Source organism: Aspergillus ochraceoroseus (assembly GCF_002846915.1).
Source record: "Aspergillus ochraceoroseus IBT 24754 chromosome Unknown P175scaffold_3, whole genome shotgun sequence".
Taxonomy (NCBI): domain Eukaryota; kingdom Fungi; phylum Ascomycota; class Eurotiomycetes; order Eurotiales; family Aspergillaceae; genus Aspergillus; species Aspergillus ochraceoroseus.
In genome coordinates, this window is record NW_024468478.1 from 2,180,037 (window position 1) to 2,195,775 (window position 15,739).

General features: G+C 47.3%; 6 protein-coding genes across 6 annotated transcripts; 3 read left to right on the plus strand and 3 right to left on the minus strand.

Moving 5' to 3' along the window:
- Positions 1-741: 741 nt before the first annotated feature.
- On the minus strand, positions 742-1,588 carry P175DRAFT_0545755 (uncharacterized protein). The gene is made up of 2 exons (XM_040900397.1): positions 1,442-1,588; positions 742-1,413 (listed from the first exon to the last, which is right to left on the minus strand). Exon 2 carries the CDS (start codon positions 1,340-1,342, stop codon positions 1,139-1,141), a length of 204 nt encoding a protein of 67 aa, XP_040753416.1. The 5' UTR covers positions 1,343-1,413; positions 1,442-1,588; the 3' UTR covers positions 742-1,138.
- On the minus strand, positions 937-1,833 carry P175DRAFT_0545753 (uncharacterized protein). The gene has a single exon (XM_040900396.1). It carries the CDS (start codon positions 1,641-1,643, stop codon positions 1,434-1,436), a length of 210 nt encoding a protein of 69 aa, XP_040753417.1. The 5' UTR covers positions 1,644-1,833; the 3' UTR covers positions 937-1,433.
- An 898-nt stretch (positions 1,834-2,731) lies between these two features.
- P175DRAFT_0516031 (cytochrome P450) lies at positions 2,732-4,581 on the plus strand. Its single transcript, XM_040898889.1, has 5 exons — positions 2,732-2,963; positions 3,024-3,874; positions 3,929-4,039; positions 4,102-4,268; positions 4,327-4,581. Exons 1-5 carry the CDS (start codon positions 2,765-2,767, stop codon positions 4,499-4,501), a joined length of 1,503 nt encoding a protein of 500 aa, XP_040753418.1. The 5' UTR covers positions 2,732-2,764; the 3' UTR covers positions 4,502-4,581.
- A 351-nt stretch (positions 4,582-4,932) lies between these two features.
- P175DRAFT_0477858 (uncharacterized protein) lies at positions 4,933-6,409 on the minus strand (the record flags this gene model as incomplete). The annotated part of the gene is made up of 3 exons (XM_040895337.1): positions 4,933-5,474; positions 5,543-5,922; positions 6,218-6,409. 3 exons carry the CDS (start codon positions 6,407-6,409, stop codon positions 4,994-4,996), a joined length of 1,053 nt encoding a protein of 350 aa, XP_040753419.1. The 3' UTR covers positions 4,933-4,993.
- A 4,577-nt stretch (positions 6,410-10,986) lies between these two features.
- On the plus strand, positions 10,987-12,586 carry P175DRAFT_0500883 (uncharacterized protein). The gene has a single exon (XM_040897044.1). The coding sequence runs from the start codon at positions 11,279-11,281 to the stop codon at positions 12,395-12,397; it is 1,119 nt and encodes a 372-aa protein (XP_040753420.1). The 5' UTR covers positions 10,987-11,278; the 3' UTR covers positions 12,398-12,586.
- Positions 12,587-14,150: 1,564 nt separating this feature from the next.
- On the plus strand, positions 14,151-15,520 carry P175DRAFT_0500884 (fungal specific transcription factor domain-containing protein). The gene has a single exon (XM_040897045.1). The coding sequence runs from the start codon at positions 14,309-14,311 to the stop codon at positions 15,431-15,433; it is 1,125 nt and encodes a 374-aa protein (XP_040753421.1). The 5' UTR covers positions 14,151-14,308; the 3' UTR covers positions 15,434-15,520.
- The last annotated feature ends 219 nt before the right edge of the window (positions 15,521-15,739 follow it).

The window sequence follows — 15,739 nt, forward strand, 5'->3', positions numbered from 1 at the left end:
GGTTGAGACAATTGCATTTTGAGGAATCTCGCCACAAAGAAGCGACTCGTTCAGGAATGTATCCTTGCGGGCATCGTATAGTGCCCCAATCGAGGCCGGTTGACCGAGGGCCAGTCTCTTCAGGGTGTTCATTGGGCTGGGTTGGCTAGCAAAGGCTCATGGGTTTGTCTCGACGGAAATGATATTTCCTGATATATGCCTTCAAGATAGTCTCAATGCTCATATATAAAAGCAATACTTACGATGGGATGATCTCAAGAGGCTCTTGTTGAAGGCTATGTAGAGAGGCTGTTGTGGGGGTGCGTCGGGCGTAGTCTAGTCAGCCCTAAGCCTGCGTTCAGGATAGCAACCCGGAAACCGCCTCGGGCACTCGCATTGGCGAACTTCGAAAAGTATACGAGAAGATGAGCCTCTATTACGGGTCTGGGCGCTTTTCCATTGTAGAAGCAGGCACGATTTATCAAAATGCTAGCATAAACAGCTCCATTCTTTTCGTGCACTCCCTTTCCGCAGCCCCCTGGAGACTAAGATCTCACTTAGTGCAGGAAACCCGCGAAAAGAATATCAATATTTTCTACACAAGTGAATTTCAATCAGAAACAACTAATACAGCCTCTCAGGATAGAAATACAAATCAAAATAATCTAGTAGGCCAATGACCGGCAACACCATATTAGTTATTTCCCCGAGTATCCAACCTCTCGCAAAGCAGCGACACAACACGAGGTGCACAGCCATTCTCTCACAGCCACCTAACGGGCCTCCTCAGTATGAATCCACGGGTCGTCTAACATAGCTTTGGAATTCTATTGTCATGCCAGGAGTATAAACGCGATACGGCAGCTTCTAGAAAGGGGTCATAACAGGTACTTTCCTTCTCCTCACGTATCATGTTTGGTGGAAATTTTCAACAATCATGGGGAACGGCTGGCAAACCATATCCTGCGTCCCATGAATGGGAACAGTATGGCCCACTACCGTTGCGAAAATCCCATCCAAACTACGACCCCAATTAGTAGTTTGATAGTTCGTCTTGGGGGTATTGCTGAAGTTGACACAGGAGAGTCATAGTCGTATCCAAAGACGCCTGCCCATTGTTTGCAAGTTTCGTAGTAGTTTTGCCGATAGAGAATCGTGTCTATGCTACATGGTAGATCTGCATCCGGGGACGTGATCCTTTGTAGCCACCCCAGGCCGTTGGGGCGCTAATTACATCGCCCAGAGCACAACTGTTCCAGGCATCGACTTGATTTGTAGATGAGTAGAAGCAGCCATCAGGGATTCCCGGGTAGACAGTCGCAGCGGCAAACAGCCCGGATATGAGGCGGCTAAGACATTCCATAAAATTGAGCACAAGAACATATCCATGTTATCGGATCATTCTCACTGTCATCATACCGCTAGAGCTGGAGCCTGTCACAAAGACTTTGCTCCTAATCACCACCACCATTATAATCCTGCGCTGATTGAGAGCTGACATCCCAGCAAGTACGGCTGTAAGGACTCTGTAGACAAATAACAATGAAGCTGTACTGCTCCGCCAACTGGGGTACGGCGATCCACTGTAGCCGGCAGATGCGGTTCCGGTACCTGAGATGTGTGAATAACAGCCCTAACATTAAAGTGAACGACTGGTGATTCATTCATTCATTGATATCATTGCCCGGCACCCTGGCAAAGGACGCGGTAAAACAGCATACCAAAGCGATCACGAAATATAGAGACCTCATGGTAAAAAGTAGAGGTTTTTTGCTCCAGCCAAATCTGAATGAAATCAGGCCCATAGGTATGATAAGTTGGGTTCTCGAAGCACGAAGCTAACCAGTTCCCCGCATTAGAAACATCCCTGACTTCAGATTAATCCCGTGAAGAATCTTGTTTATCCATGACAGGCTACTTGACGGACCGGGGGGTAGGCTATGGATCCCGGCAATGAGGTTTTTAACCCGGATTTCCGGAAGTAATCCACGTGTTCTGATATAATATATCTAGTTGGTGCACATTAAGAGCTGTCGTGGAAGCTTGGTACCCTGACTGATGGAGTATTTTCGAATTTATGGGATGGATTCACCCCGTGAAAGCATCTAAGGCCTTGATATCACTTTACCGCTTGCTATATATAAACTATAGAGGCAGGGCACTTCTGGGGCCCATTGAAGAATGTCGTGGTACTTCCCCCTGGTTCTAGAAAACAGCACAGGATCAATATGCTACAGTAAACAATTAATGGGTTTCAAGAAGCTTTAAATTCACAATATCACCTTCCTGGATGTTCACAGGCCGCCAAACTGACTCGAAGTTCCACGATGTGACACACCTAGATGTTTATGAAATCGGCTAATATCTATTTCATGACCCTTTAATTCCACACCCCAAGGCATGAGGAAGGCCACTGTAAATTACCTGTATCAGGCGAACAGACGCAAGGGATCGTTAGTTGCATGAAACTAGAGCATCTGCAAAGGACAATATATACGCATCCAGTAAGCGGGGCCGTCGTTTTGTTATCGTGGGTCTGCAGATTCTCAACAGCCGAACGTCTTGACTCGAATGGCTACTAACTTTGGTGCTAATGGTTAACTCCATACTGATCACACGTTGTCTTCTTCAAGAGCCAATAGGTGCAATTGGACTTACTGCGTCCTGACGCTTTAAGTTGTTGATTTCGGTTCACGACCGCTTGTTGAGAAAATGACTTCACCCGTGCGGATTTCCCATTTTTGCTCCCTTTCTGACACGTCTTCTCAATAAGTTAGACACAATAATGGCTGGATTTACAGTCCTGGGGGCCGGCGTGCTTCTGTACCTCATTGCGCGAACCATTTACCGACTATATTTTCACCCTCTAAGTAAGATCCCTGGTCCGAAGCTGGCCGCGATCACCCACGGCTATGAATTCTACCACAACATTCTTAGGGGAGGACTGTTTGTCTGGGAACTGGAGAGACTACATCAGGTTTATGGTGATTATTACTGCTCTCTGATTGTATACCACCTGCAGATGTACGACTGACAGATTCTAGGTCCTATCATTCGCATAAATCCGCGGGAGGTTCATATTAAGGACTCGGAGTATTATGATGAGATATATGCCTCGAGCGCTCGTAAACGAGAGAAAGACCCGGTGCTGGTCGCTCAGTTTGGACTACCCGGCTCTGGCTTCGCTAGCATCGATCCTGAAACTCACCGTCAACGCCGCGCGCCCACCGAGAAGTTCTTCTCGAAGCGTGCCATTGAGGGCGTGGAAGGAGTGATTCAGAAGAGCATAGATAAGCTTTTCTACTACCTCCAAGATGCGAATCAAACGCACAAAGTAATAGCTCTGGATGCCGGATTTGCAGCACTAACCTCGGATGTCATCCATGAATACGTGTATGGCTTCAATCCTGGAAACCTTGATAAGGAGGGATTCAACGCCCATGTGCGCGACGGTATCAATGGACTGTTCCGACTGGCGCACCTGCTTTACTTTCTTCCCGTTCTTCAAACCATGATGAATGCCACGCCGCTGGGATTGTTGCGCATTCTGAATCCTCCCGCCTATGCCTTGGGTAGCCAGAAAAAGGAACTGTATGATCGAGGAGTGGAGGCACTGAAGAATGCCGATTCAATGCCTAACGACGGCACTTTGATCACGGCCCTCGCGGGGCCAACAATGCCGGAACACATGCGGACACCAGAAAGACTTATGAATGAAGGCTTTGCTTTTGTAATTGGAGGAACTGAAACTACCGCGCGGGTACTTTCTCTTGCATCTTACCATCTCTTCACCAACGAAAGCATTCGAAACAAACTTCGACACGAGTTGAAGCAAGTGATGCCCCATCCGGAGTCTAAACCAACATGGAACGACCTGGAAAAATTGCCGTACTTGGTGAGCATTCAAGATACCGGAGTGCACGCTTGAGTGCTAATAATGTCTGTCTAGTCCGGAGTAATCAGCGAGGCCCTGCGTCTTTCCACTGGAATTGCAAACCGATCTGCCCGTGTGGCGCCTACCGAAGCACTGGTGTACAAGAACCACACCATACCACCTGGAGTGAGTGAACTGATATAGACGCAGATGTTGGAGAATCGATTAAATCTAATGATACTCCCTAGACCCCTGTTAGCGAAACGAACTGGTTCGTCCTTATGGATCCGGAAATTTTCCCTGACCCCCACGCGTTTGACCCCGAACGATGGATGCGTGCAGCTGCGAAGGGAATGCGCCTGGATCGCTATCTGGTGAACTTTTCAAAAGGAAGTCGGATGTGTGTTGGTTTGAAGTAAGATGCAACGCCCTTTTTTTTCGTCTGGGCTTTATAATGTTAACATTTCGGATAGTCTGGCCTATGCAGAGCTCTTCCTGGTTATCGCCATGATTGTTCGCCGTTTTGATATAGAGATGTATGAAACTACGGAGCGCAATATTGAATTTGCTCGTGATTTCGGTACTCCATTCCCAGATAAGGGGAACATGAGCGTGCGGGCATTGATTACTGCAGTTGTCACTGACTAGGATCAGACGACGGGCGGTTCGATTGGGGGTATAACAAGCTTATATATATATAGAATAAGTGTGGATAATCAGGGAGATATATTTTTCGAGAACACTGTATGGTGGCTAGCCTTCAGATAAGAATACAAAGACAGATGCTCTTGTGGTATTTAACGGGGGTCTCAATTAAGACCTACTGAATGATATTGCTTATTGAGTCAAGGGCAGCGCATCAAGATTATATATAAAGTCGTAGGTACCAATGCAATGTATTCATGTTGTTATCAAGGTAGGGCTAAATTGTCATTCTATAGAGGTAACGCTATAGGGCTATAAAAAGCGCAATCGGGCGAAGCATGTCAAGGTACTCACTATCTGAACATATAATGCTCAGCATGTAATATTTGTGCATCAAATAGACGGATTTGACTCCAGTCGTGTTATATTTCACTCCGGAATACTCTTTGTCAAGGTTAACATTATATACATCTATGCATGCCTTGTCCAGAACTATTAATGCTCCTCGCTCCAGTCGAAGTTATGCTTCACTCTGATCTGCAAGGGAACCGGATCTTGGCTAGAAGAAGTAGAGCCATTCGATGGAGCAGCGCTTTTCCCCCCGCGTAGGCTGTTGGTGCGTGCTACGTCGGTGGTCAGGTAAATCTCGTCCTCTTCAGGGCGAAATTGATTCCGCTTACTGTTGGCAGAACGATAGGCAGATCGATTTGCGGATGCTGAAATACTGTCGGGCATACTTCCCGGTGTATCCTTGGTGCCCGGTTTAGAGTTACGACTGCTGTTAAAACTTTCCCAAATGCTTAGCTTGGGAATATGGCGCACAAGAGGGCGGAGCGTGGGCAAACATGCACTGACGATGCCGATACAGGGTTCGACATTCGACCAGATCATCGCATCACCAATTACCCATGTGATGTCCACGGAGCCTTTCATTTGGGTGATGGTGTAAATGCGGACAAGGGTGGCCACGCAGACGCTGGATGTGCAGTTAGTGAAGGGGGTTCTCTTTAATACCAGGATGAAGGTGAATGGAGAGACACTTACAAGCCCCCTAGCAGAAAGATTCCGCTAATGGCCAATTTCTCGCTCTTTGGCATCTGCAACTTCCATAAAATCGGCGCAGGCAGGCATAAAATGATGACATCCGTCAACAGGTTAGCAACCCCGTTCCACAAGTAAAAATTGTACAGGTTGACCCGGCATTGTCCCCCACTTAAAGGATCCACCCATTGGGTCCAGAAGTATGATGTTGGGACACAAGCGAGAGAGATGGTTGTGGAAACGGAAATGGCGTATCCAATCGAGAGGAAGGCGCAGAGATACAGCGACCAAGTGAGGCGGAAGATTCGACGGTACAGGAGTAGAACGGATAATTTGACCATGGGGACGGTTGTTGCGTATAGAACCACGTAGGCAAAAATGATCTGTAAAACTCGAGCTCGGTCAATACTTCTGATTCATTCCAGCGCCAGTGGTGATGGATACTCACTTTCATGCTCATCAGGACATCATTTTCATCCACAACCCAGATATGTTTCCCTATGCCATATGCCCCTCCTGAAACACTCTGGTCAGCGTGGAAACTCAAGACCACGAGTCACTGAAGGATACCTAATATACAACATATGCCTGTCCCATATGCAAAACCCTAAGCAGATGAATGGATCAGTTGCGTGATTCCTTGGGGGATGGTCAAGGCCAGCCAATAGCCACACATACAAGCGCTGCCAACAGGAACCAGTCATCATATGCTAAATTGGCCCTGTTATTAAATGTTCGAGCCCAAAATCGCAATCCCACAAAAATTGTAGCAATGGCCATGACTGCAGCAACAGTGCCGTCATTTTGGGCGATTCTGTCCGCGCTCAGGTCGAGACCTGCGGGAGGCTTTCCGATAATGAGACTCGACATAACCAAGTAGGAATTTAATTCATAGTCCGGTGAGGCGATACCAATCAATCAACTGTGGCCAAGGTTGATTGATTTAGATTAATGAATTTGGGGGAGGGGGGAATCTTTAAAGAACCCGGGGTACCAGTCATTCAAATCCAGCAGAATGACTTAAGTACCGCGAGGAGACTCTCGAGTGTCACCAAGCATACGAGAAAAGGAACAGAACAGACAGATTCGCAGCTAAAAAGAAGAGAAAGGGGAAGGAGTGGAAGAGGCCTATCTCGTGCCCGTGTAGAGGGATCCAACGGTAAAAAGAACGAATCTGTCAAACCTACAAAGGATGAAGAACTAGAACTTTACGCGGAAGTCAAAATGGCGAGAAATCCACTGTCAGGAACCAAAACGGATAGGATCTCCTGCGTTGAGATTACTACTTGGTCGTGAAACCCTAGTTGAGATCTAACGCTGTCTAACTTTCGGCCGTGAGTAAAAATAATGGGGATAGTGGAGAAAACGGCGAGATGTCCGCCTATGGACATTCAAAATGAATTACGGAGCATCTCCCAAGGTACGGATATAACTTTGTGATAGAGCTGGGATCCCGATTGGACCTGTAGAAAGTTTCTGGAGAATAAGACCGGAACCGTGTGGTAATATTCAATATTATGGTATAGTCTCGGAGTATGGCAGCAAAGATAAGTTAGGTAGCACAAAGGCTTTGTGCACACGGCTCGAGCAGTGGGCCTATCTTCAGAAAAGCCGACAACTCCACCTAAGCTTCAGTCTAGTTAAGTGCCTACTGCCTAGTAGCCGTTCTTTGGGGGCGGACTGAAACTCCTGTATGGGGCTTGGTTGTTGCAGTGTCATTCTTGACTCTTTCCTGATTTGTGACCTCTAGGGTTTGGGCCAGGACGGCCAGACGAACTTTGGTACCTGCGGCCAATCTCCACTGTATATTGTCTTCTAAAATAAAGAGAAGAAGCTGCCTTTGCTTAGTAAAGTGGCATAAAGGTGCTGAACTAAATGTAATGAGTGTACCACTACTGTCGTTTAGGAATGATTCCCGGAGCCATGTTGCCAGAAAGGATCCCCATCAACGGTCAAGATCCGGCCATAACCAGAAATTAACGCTGAAAATGGTGGTACATGACGCGGCCTACAAGAAATGATCTGAGAAGTTCGACATGACAGGAAACTATACCCATTGTTGCCTTCTCACCACGGGGGACAATATAGATAACGCTTTACTCCAAGTGTAAACTTTTCCGCCTTCGAGAAAGGATTTAGAATACTAGTAATGATCTTATAACTAACACTCATAGTCGTCATTTTATATTGTCTTGTTGTAGTTTTGTTAGAGCCTCGACCAGGGAAAACTTAGTATAGACGTCATAATATAACAAAGGCTTTGTAAACCGGCAGTTGAGTACTGATTACAACAATGGCTTTGCAGATCTATTCCGTACCTAGGTAGCTACATTACCTAAATAGGGCTTCAACAATGTTCTATTCCCTCCAGGGACTTTTGGCAACGGGAATCACCGCCTATATCGGGAGCGGCAGACGATAAGCCCCAGAGGGTATGTACAGTGTACACTCCGCCGATGGAGCCTGGTCGACCAATAATAACAGTAGTACGGCTTAATCCACAGGCATTCCTGCTATTAATGATTTCTTTCTGGTGTCTTCGTCTTCGAAATATGGACCCTTAGCGCGGAAGAAACTTTCGTCGATCAGTGAAAAATTGAATATAGTACATTGTACTCGGTGCTCCAAGTCAGAATCAATAGTTATGTGGTATGCGTCTTTGACATCGAGCCCTTGTGATAACCACAGCTAATGATCAGGGTATGCTAAGTACAGTTACTGATGTTCAACAAGTTCCTATATTGTCTACCGGGGTCCTTGGCCTTTTCCCCCCTAGTATAAGGTGCCTACCTATGGTTTCAATTATAGCTCCGGTTATAGGGTTAGTCAGTAACCAGAAGGTACAATTACTAGACAGGTGTCGACTAAGTTTCCAAATAGGTAGCTTGTGTTCTAGACCTAGTGATAGCTGTCTCCTTGCAGAAGATGGAATATGCATGAGAATTCAAACGGCACTACTACGGAGTATATGGCCTGTCAAATGCTAAAACTCATCTCCTTGTCAATCAGAGCCTGCAGCTCCCGTAAGGTTTATGTAGTTTAGACGCAGCCCGCTTTCATTTCGCACAACTTTCTGCAGAAAATACCGCAGGCGGGTCAATCATGACACTGGTAGTTGTTTGGAGATGCGGCAGCTGGAGAGTGTATAGATCGAGACTGCATGAACATGCTTTCGGCGATCATCATATGCAGCTGTTATATATATATTTTTTTTATTTTTTTGCAGCATTGAAACAGAACAATTAAAAGACGGATGAAGTCAATATTCTTAATTTCATCAAACCCCAGGACACCGAATATCCATTATCTTATAATCAACACGCACTGCTCAAGTCTTCCTTTAATGGGTGGCCGAGAATGGTGGTGCATAAGAGCTAAAGCAACGGCCATAGACTGGGAAAAACAGAAGAAAGGGAGACCATGAAATTACTTCCCCTACTGTCACGGTGGAGAGATCTACTTTGCGGCCGAAACTTTCGAGCAAGGGAATGTCGACCTGTTCTATTTTTTGTATCTGCTAGGACGGATATGGGTCATGATCCCATCAAAGTAGTCCTTAGGAAGTTCTAGTACTAGGGCAAAGATACACTATCTTGCGTGAAAGTACAAAGCACTTCTCGTAGAATTCAATTATAGTTTCGCGGAATCCGGAAAGATGGCCTGTTCCCTCCCATATGTATTCCTGCTCCTGGAAGGTTCTCTGGATCCAAGATTATTGGGTCATTCTGGGGATTATAGTAAAGAGAAACGCTTTCTTTCTGACCTGTACGACATGGTTAGTGATATAACTCCCAATAGCACGATTTCACATGTACCTTTGGGATTCCGGTTATTTATCTGGGTACCACCAACTCCATGGAATCCATCATTACAGCTCTACTTGATTTGAGACACCTCTTCCTGTTCATTGAGTGGCTGATTAGAAAGGCCTTAGCCTGGTCCAGCGCACGTCGAATAAGTTAAAGAAACCGGTATTCTCCGCTGCAGCTCGAGCCGGGTATATTCTGGCATGGCTGGCGTTGTGTACCTATATCAAATAAGAAACATAAGTACGTCTTTAAATATAAGCTGTGCCCCTTAACCTTCGCATCCCGTTAAGCCAGGCCAATGAGTCCAGAAGAGCGACGGACAACGTCGGTCGAGAGTTGGATCAATGACCATCCACGGATAGCCTTCATCTTCATCTTGACCTTAGGTTCCTGGCTATTGCGGTGCTCCAAGATAAGGCATCGTTCATGGTCACTGGCTATTGTGTTTAAGTCGGGGATATTGTGGGAGTATTGAAGAAAAGTAAATCCCCGTGTGGCATCCACCATGTTTACTCGAATTCCATTCCTCTTTGTTGGACGGGATCGTCTCTGTTCAGTCAGAAGAGGCGAGATACTCATGGCTCAGCGTTTTTCTTGATGCAATATTCCTGTCAAGTGCCAACTGTCCAGGCAAGATGGGTGCAAAGTCTGCTCTTGACTCCTAATTCTACGAAAAAGTCTTGATTTTGTGGAAGATCGTAGTAGTATAGAGGATACCGTAGGACTAAAAACCAAATCAGATTTTCATCTCATCTACTCCGTGCTCCGTACGATAATGTTATAGTAGCCAGGTGGTCGAAGATGCACCGGATGAAGATCAATCATCGGCCATAGCGCATCCGCACAATGGTTTACTTGACACTGAACCAGCAGACTAGTTGAGATGGTATGAACGTTATTAGGGAGACATATTCTAGTTTCCTTGAAAATACATGTTCGGGAGTCATTGCCTTAGCCATCAAATCTCGCCCATGTTAGATGATTTAGGCTACAAATGTTTTCTAGACCGTCTCTTGTGGAAAGCTCCCACTGGCATAAGCCACAGCCTAATATGATCTACAACTAGGGAATCTTTACGCTCATATCAAGTTATTGAGTGCTTTCTTCGACGATGTTTCTGTCGTATACAGTCCCTCGCTGTTGAACGCTGTTGAACGCTGTACGGACAAAATTCGGCAGAGACAAGGCGCTACAGAGAAATTTCCTTCTGAAATGATAGCAGAAGTGAGGATTGGCTAATAATACCCGATCCAGGCCATCTTAACCCCTCCCCTGTTGAAATTGATATTAGCTGGTATTCGTGAAATTGTCCGACTTGAAGCAATAACTGGTGGAACCATACCGTATAGCATGGAAGAGATCAATACGAGTAATATATTTTATCACTTAGCGACCACCGATAGAAACAGAGTATGTTCGCTAGGATACCTAGGTAGTTTCTAGAAGTGGAAAGTGTGTCTATTGAAATATTTGGAGTAGACTATTGTTCATGTCGTTGATAAGTTCATATACTGGGTTAACGGCTAAATTCACCTCCAGCCTTTCCCCAACAGGGGTAGCCCGTTGATGGAAAATGAGGCTAAGGTGTGACTGGTGCAATAAGTGCCATGGATAGTCTGAGAAGAATGTCAGAGGGAAAAATAAACCCGATTGGTAGAGTATTGCCGTGTTCGAGGACACTACTTGTCGTCGGGAATTTGCATGGTTGGGCAAGCTATGCGTCTTTGTAGACGAACCAGACGGAAAGTAATACAAATACCCATCGTCTTAGGATAACATCTAGAGAGATTTGCTTTCAGATGAATGACACACTGGCCATCGGGCATCTCTTAGGAGTAGTCGCTTTGCTGAAGGACGAGCAGCACTCTGACTGCGATATTTCCTCCCGTTTGTGAGCGTGTATCCGACTTGTTCGGACCAGGCCGGCCAGATGGAAGCAACGACACCAGATATACCCTTGAGTCGGGTTATTCCACCCCTTATTTTAGGTGGTGCCGGCTTCAGCTATCAGCTCACTTCCAACCCGAATCCGACCCAGACGAGAGAAGTGATCAGCCGGGCCTTTGAATTGGGACTGCGCGCCATTGACACATCTGCCTATTACGAACCCTCAGAACAACTGTTAGGCGAGGCTTTATCACATCCGGAAATCACATCCCGTTATCAACGTGAAGACTACTTCTTGATGTCGAAAGTTGGGCGAATCAGTGCATCGCAGTTCGACTACTCGCCCCAGTGGATTCGATACTCAATCTCTCGCTCGCTACAGCGGCTGCGAACAGGCTATCTCGACGTAGTCTTCTGCCACGATATTGAGTTTGTTCCAGAGGAGCAAGTGGTTGAGGTTATCGGTGTGCTACTAGAGATGGTTGCCACCGGGGCGGTGCGATATATTGGAGTATCGGGTTATCGGATCGATGTTTTGAGCAAAGTGGCGCGTCGGGTGCGAGAAACATACGGTCGATCACTAGATGTGGTACAAACCTGGGCACAGATGACGTTACAGAATGATCGACTCGAGCGCGAAGGATTGCAGGCCTTTAAGGAAGCAGGTGTCGGGTCTGTGTGCAGCTCCAGTCCGCTTGCGATCGGACTTTTACGTGACGGAGGCGTTCCAATCGGTACCCTAGGAGACTTTCACCCTGCACCGCCAGGATTGCGCAAAGCTGCGCAGGACGCAGCGTTATATGTGGCATCGCAGGGAGATTCACTCGCATCGCTTGCGTTACGACACGCTCTGCGTCGGGCACAGTGCGTCTCGACCCCCGGATTCCGGGTGAGCACGATCATGGGGGGTACATCGGTCGCGGAAATTGAGAATAACATTGCAACATCGCTGCAGGTTCTGCGCATAGAACGGGGGGCGTGGCAATGGAATCCGGATGGAGAGACCGCGCTGGGGGATGCCGCAACTTCTGCGGAACTGGACAAAGGACTCTGCACAGAGGTACAGCAGATCTTAGGCGAGTGGATGAATTACAGCTTTAGTGTTCCAGGCGATAATTGGGACGTACAGACTGGAAGGCCGATGATTCAGACGAAGCTCTGAGATGGCGAAGACTTGGATCTATACTTTACTGTAATGCTGATTTAGAGCAGAGAAATACCCAAGTTTGCCAGCGATCGCGATCCCGGGTTACATTAATCTAAAGCCGGAAGAAGTACGGTGTCATCGACCAGAGAAATAAATTAAATGAAGTGCTACAGGACGCCCAATACGAGCAACTCCGCCCATCTTAAGCATACAGTATTAGCCGGAATGCAGGTTAGTATGGCCTCGAACCCCCAGGGCCCCCGCATCCTCCACCAATCGAGCTTCCCCAGAAGTCATAAGTCAAATCTACTTTCCTTGGGCTAAGAAAAACCGAAAAGAAATGAAAAGCGAGAGTTTCCCCTGCGGTCGGTTGGACATTGTCGGGTGTGAGGGCATGTAACCGCTCCATGATGCTAGAAGCCGACTCAAGCTACGAGAGCCGGTTGCGAGTGCTGCGAGCCTGTGACCGATGCTCGCAGTCGAAGCAGCGATGCGATGGACAGCATCCATGGTAGGTGTTTCCAAGTTTGTCGCCGTTATTATGGCTCACTCTTGTTCTCTCTGTGTTTAATTTCCGTCAGTAGGCAAGGTCTTGCAAGGACTAACTCAGCAAAAGCCAGAGATGCACCGGTATGTGGTGGCTTGGACCCCGCACAAAAAAGGCGCATGAGAGACTGTCTTCAAGGGAACTGATTTACAGTCCTTCCCAGAGCGCAAAATCCATTGCCAGTATGAAAAGGTAGTTCGAAAACGTGGCCGACGTCGTCGCCCAAGATTCACCTCCGGCGTCCATAGAACCCTAGCACCCGGTCCTTCAAGCGCGAACGATCTGAACAACCCGGTGGTGGGCAGAAGCTTGGATTCAACTCCAGAAGAGCACGATGATATTATGGACGGTCTACAAAGACTGAGCAGCTCGTCATATACCGAGGATGACTCGATAATGAGACCGACCATGGGCACAAGAGACATCGGAGGAAGCCACCAGCACGACAGCCAAAATAACCATTTTAGCGTTGAGCCACCCAACAGCTTGCTGGATATAGGGTTAGTAGATCCTCAGGGGGCAGCTCGACTCTCTGTGCCCAACCCTCTTCTCTTTGAAGGAGTGTTTTCTCCAAGGCTAGGAAATTCGAACTATCCTCCTAGCCAGGCTACGAATACGCCGGGCCGCGTGGAGCACTGGCTGGAGAAGACTCCTCGCAGTTCGCCTGCTGGATCTTTGCGCGGTTTGTACTCAACTGTGTCTTATAGAAATATACGGAGTAATCTTCCACCCGAATGCTCCCGGGGCCAACGATCGTATCCATGCCTGGAGCCACTATTGCCGTACCTCGATGGCATCTTGCCCCCAAGCGATGCTTCTGAGATGCTGGAGATCTATTTCAATGAGCAGCGAAACCCAATATTCAAAGCGACATCGCCATATGCGCTCACTCATATCGTCCATCCATCGTCGGTTCTACATCCGACATCTCCACGACCAACATCCTCCGTTTTACTCTTGGTGATGCTGCTTTGTGTCGCGCAAACCGCGGATATCAAGATATTTGATCCCCCCGGCGCAAGACAACGCATCGTTCTCGATCTATATCGCCTTGCACTGGATCTTATGGAGCCCGTGGATTTAGACAATTACTTTAGGACATCAGGTAAGCACAAATACCTCGTAGCTTGTATTCTACCTAACCATGTGGATCAGATGGTTGGCAGTTCCATCCTCGAGGAGGCTCCGCAGATAAAGAAGGCCGCTCTTCAGTGTGCCACGCAGCAGGAAGCGGGCTCATACCTGACTTCCTGGGGTCAACAGATGTCATTCTCGCAGTGGTAATTCTAACGCTTGTGATATCAGGAGGTCATTTTAAAGCAGACTGCTTGAAATGGTGGAGCAAAGCTATCCGACTGGTTCGAGCCAGCGGCTTGAGCATGGAGGATGATGGAATGAAGGCTGGAAGCATCTCTGGCCAACTATACAATGGGCAAACTTCACACCGTGGGTGGCTCATCGTCAAAGAGGAACGTCGACGGCTCTTTTGGCTAGTTTATTGCCTCGACCGCCATCTTGCGCTTTCGTTTAATGGCACTGTGAACTTCCCCGAAGGAACATTCCGCGTCGCTGCACCGCTACCAGAAGCCCTCTGGCAAAGTCTAGAAAACATCGATCTGAATTTTATCCCTGCGGCTCACCTAGGTCCTCCGACAAAAATCACTGGATATGGGTTCTTCGAATATTTCCTTCCTCTGGCCACCGTGCTTGGCCACATTATCGACTTCCACCACATGCAGAATCACCCTCTCCTTGGTCAATCTGTCTTTCCAAAGGCAATTCACCAAATCGAAACCCTAATATCACAACGCGAACAAGACTTAGTGGAATTGAAAGACGACCTGGAAAACCCTCTCCCGACCCAACCCGTACTCGACCCGTTCAGCATCACTCACCCCCTTAGCTACGGTAGTAACGCTGCAGTGATGGACTCCAAAAAGCCACTAGTTATTGCATACAGCTCCCATATGCTCCACGTGTTCTATATCCTTCTGCACGGAAAATGGGACCCGATCTCCATGATTGAGGACAAAGACGATTGGATCATGTCGGACAGTTTCCAGGCTTGTGCTTCTCACGCTCTCAGCGCCACCGCTGCCGTCCATCAAATCCTCACGCTTGACCCGGAACTGAATTTCATGCCGTACCTCTTCGGCATATATCTGCTTCAAGGAAGTTTCATCCTTCTGCTGTTTGTTGATCGGATGCCCGAACTAGGATTCAACAAGTCGGTCGAGGAAGTATGCGAGACTATTATACGCGCCCACGAAGTGAGTGTCGTGACGTTGGATACCACATTTCAGGTATATCGTTATGTCTTCTCTACCCTTGCCTATAACAAAACTCACAAGTGTAGAAAAACATCCGGAAAGTCTTCCGATCGATGCTGCATGACGCGCAACGGGCAGATCCTCATTTCCGGGAGACGCATAAAGCACGGCGACGAGAAATTCTGTCTCTCTACCGATGGACGCGCACTTCGCATGGGTTGGCGTATTAAATGATTCTCGAGTGTCCGTTTTTGGTGTTCAAGCGAGGAGTTGCCGGTTAGCGATTCACCTTTGTATTTCTTTGGACGACCAAAATAAAATGTTCTTATATTTTCAATACTCCCGCATACTTAACTATAGGCACCCTTTAACCAGGTAGGTGTATTTCAACATCGTCGCCCATTTCTACCAGGAGATTAGTCAATTTCGCATCCACATCCAAGGTGGTTCACGAACCCTACCTGCATGCTGATACAACAGGAATTGTAGTTGTAAACATTGTCAGATGTGCTTGTACAGCTCCAGACGCAACATCGTTAT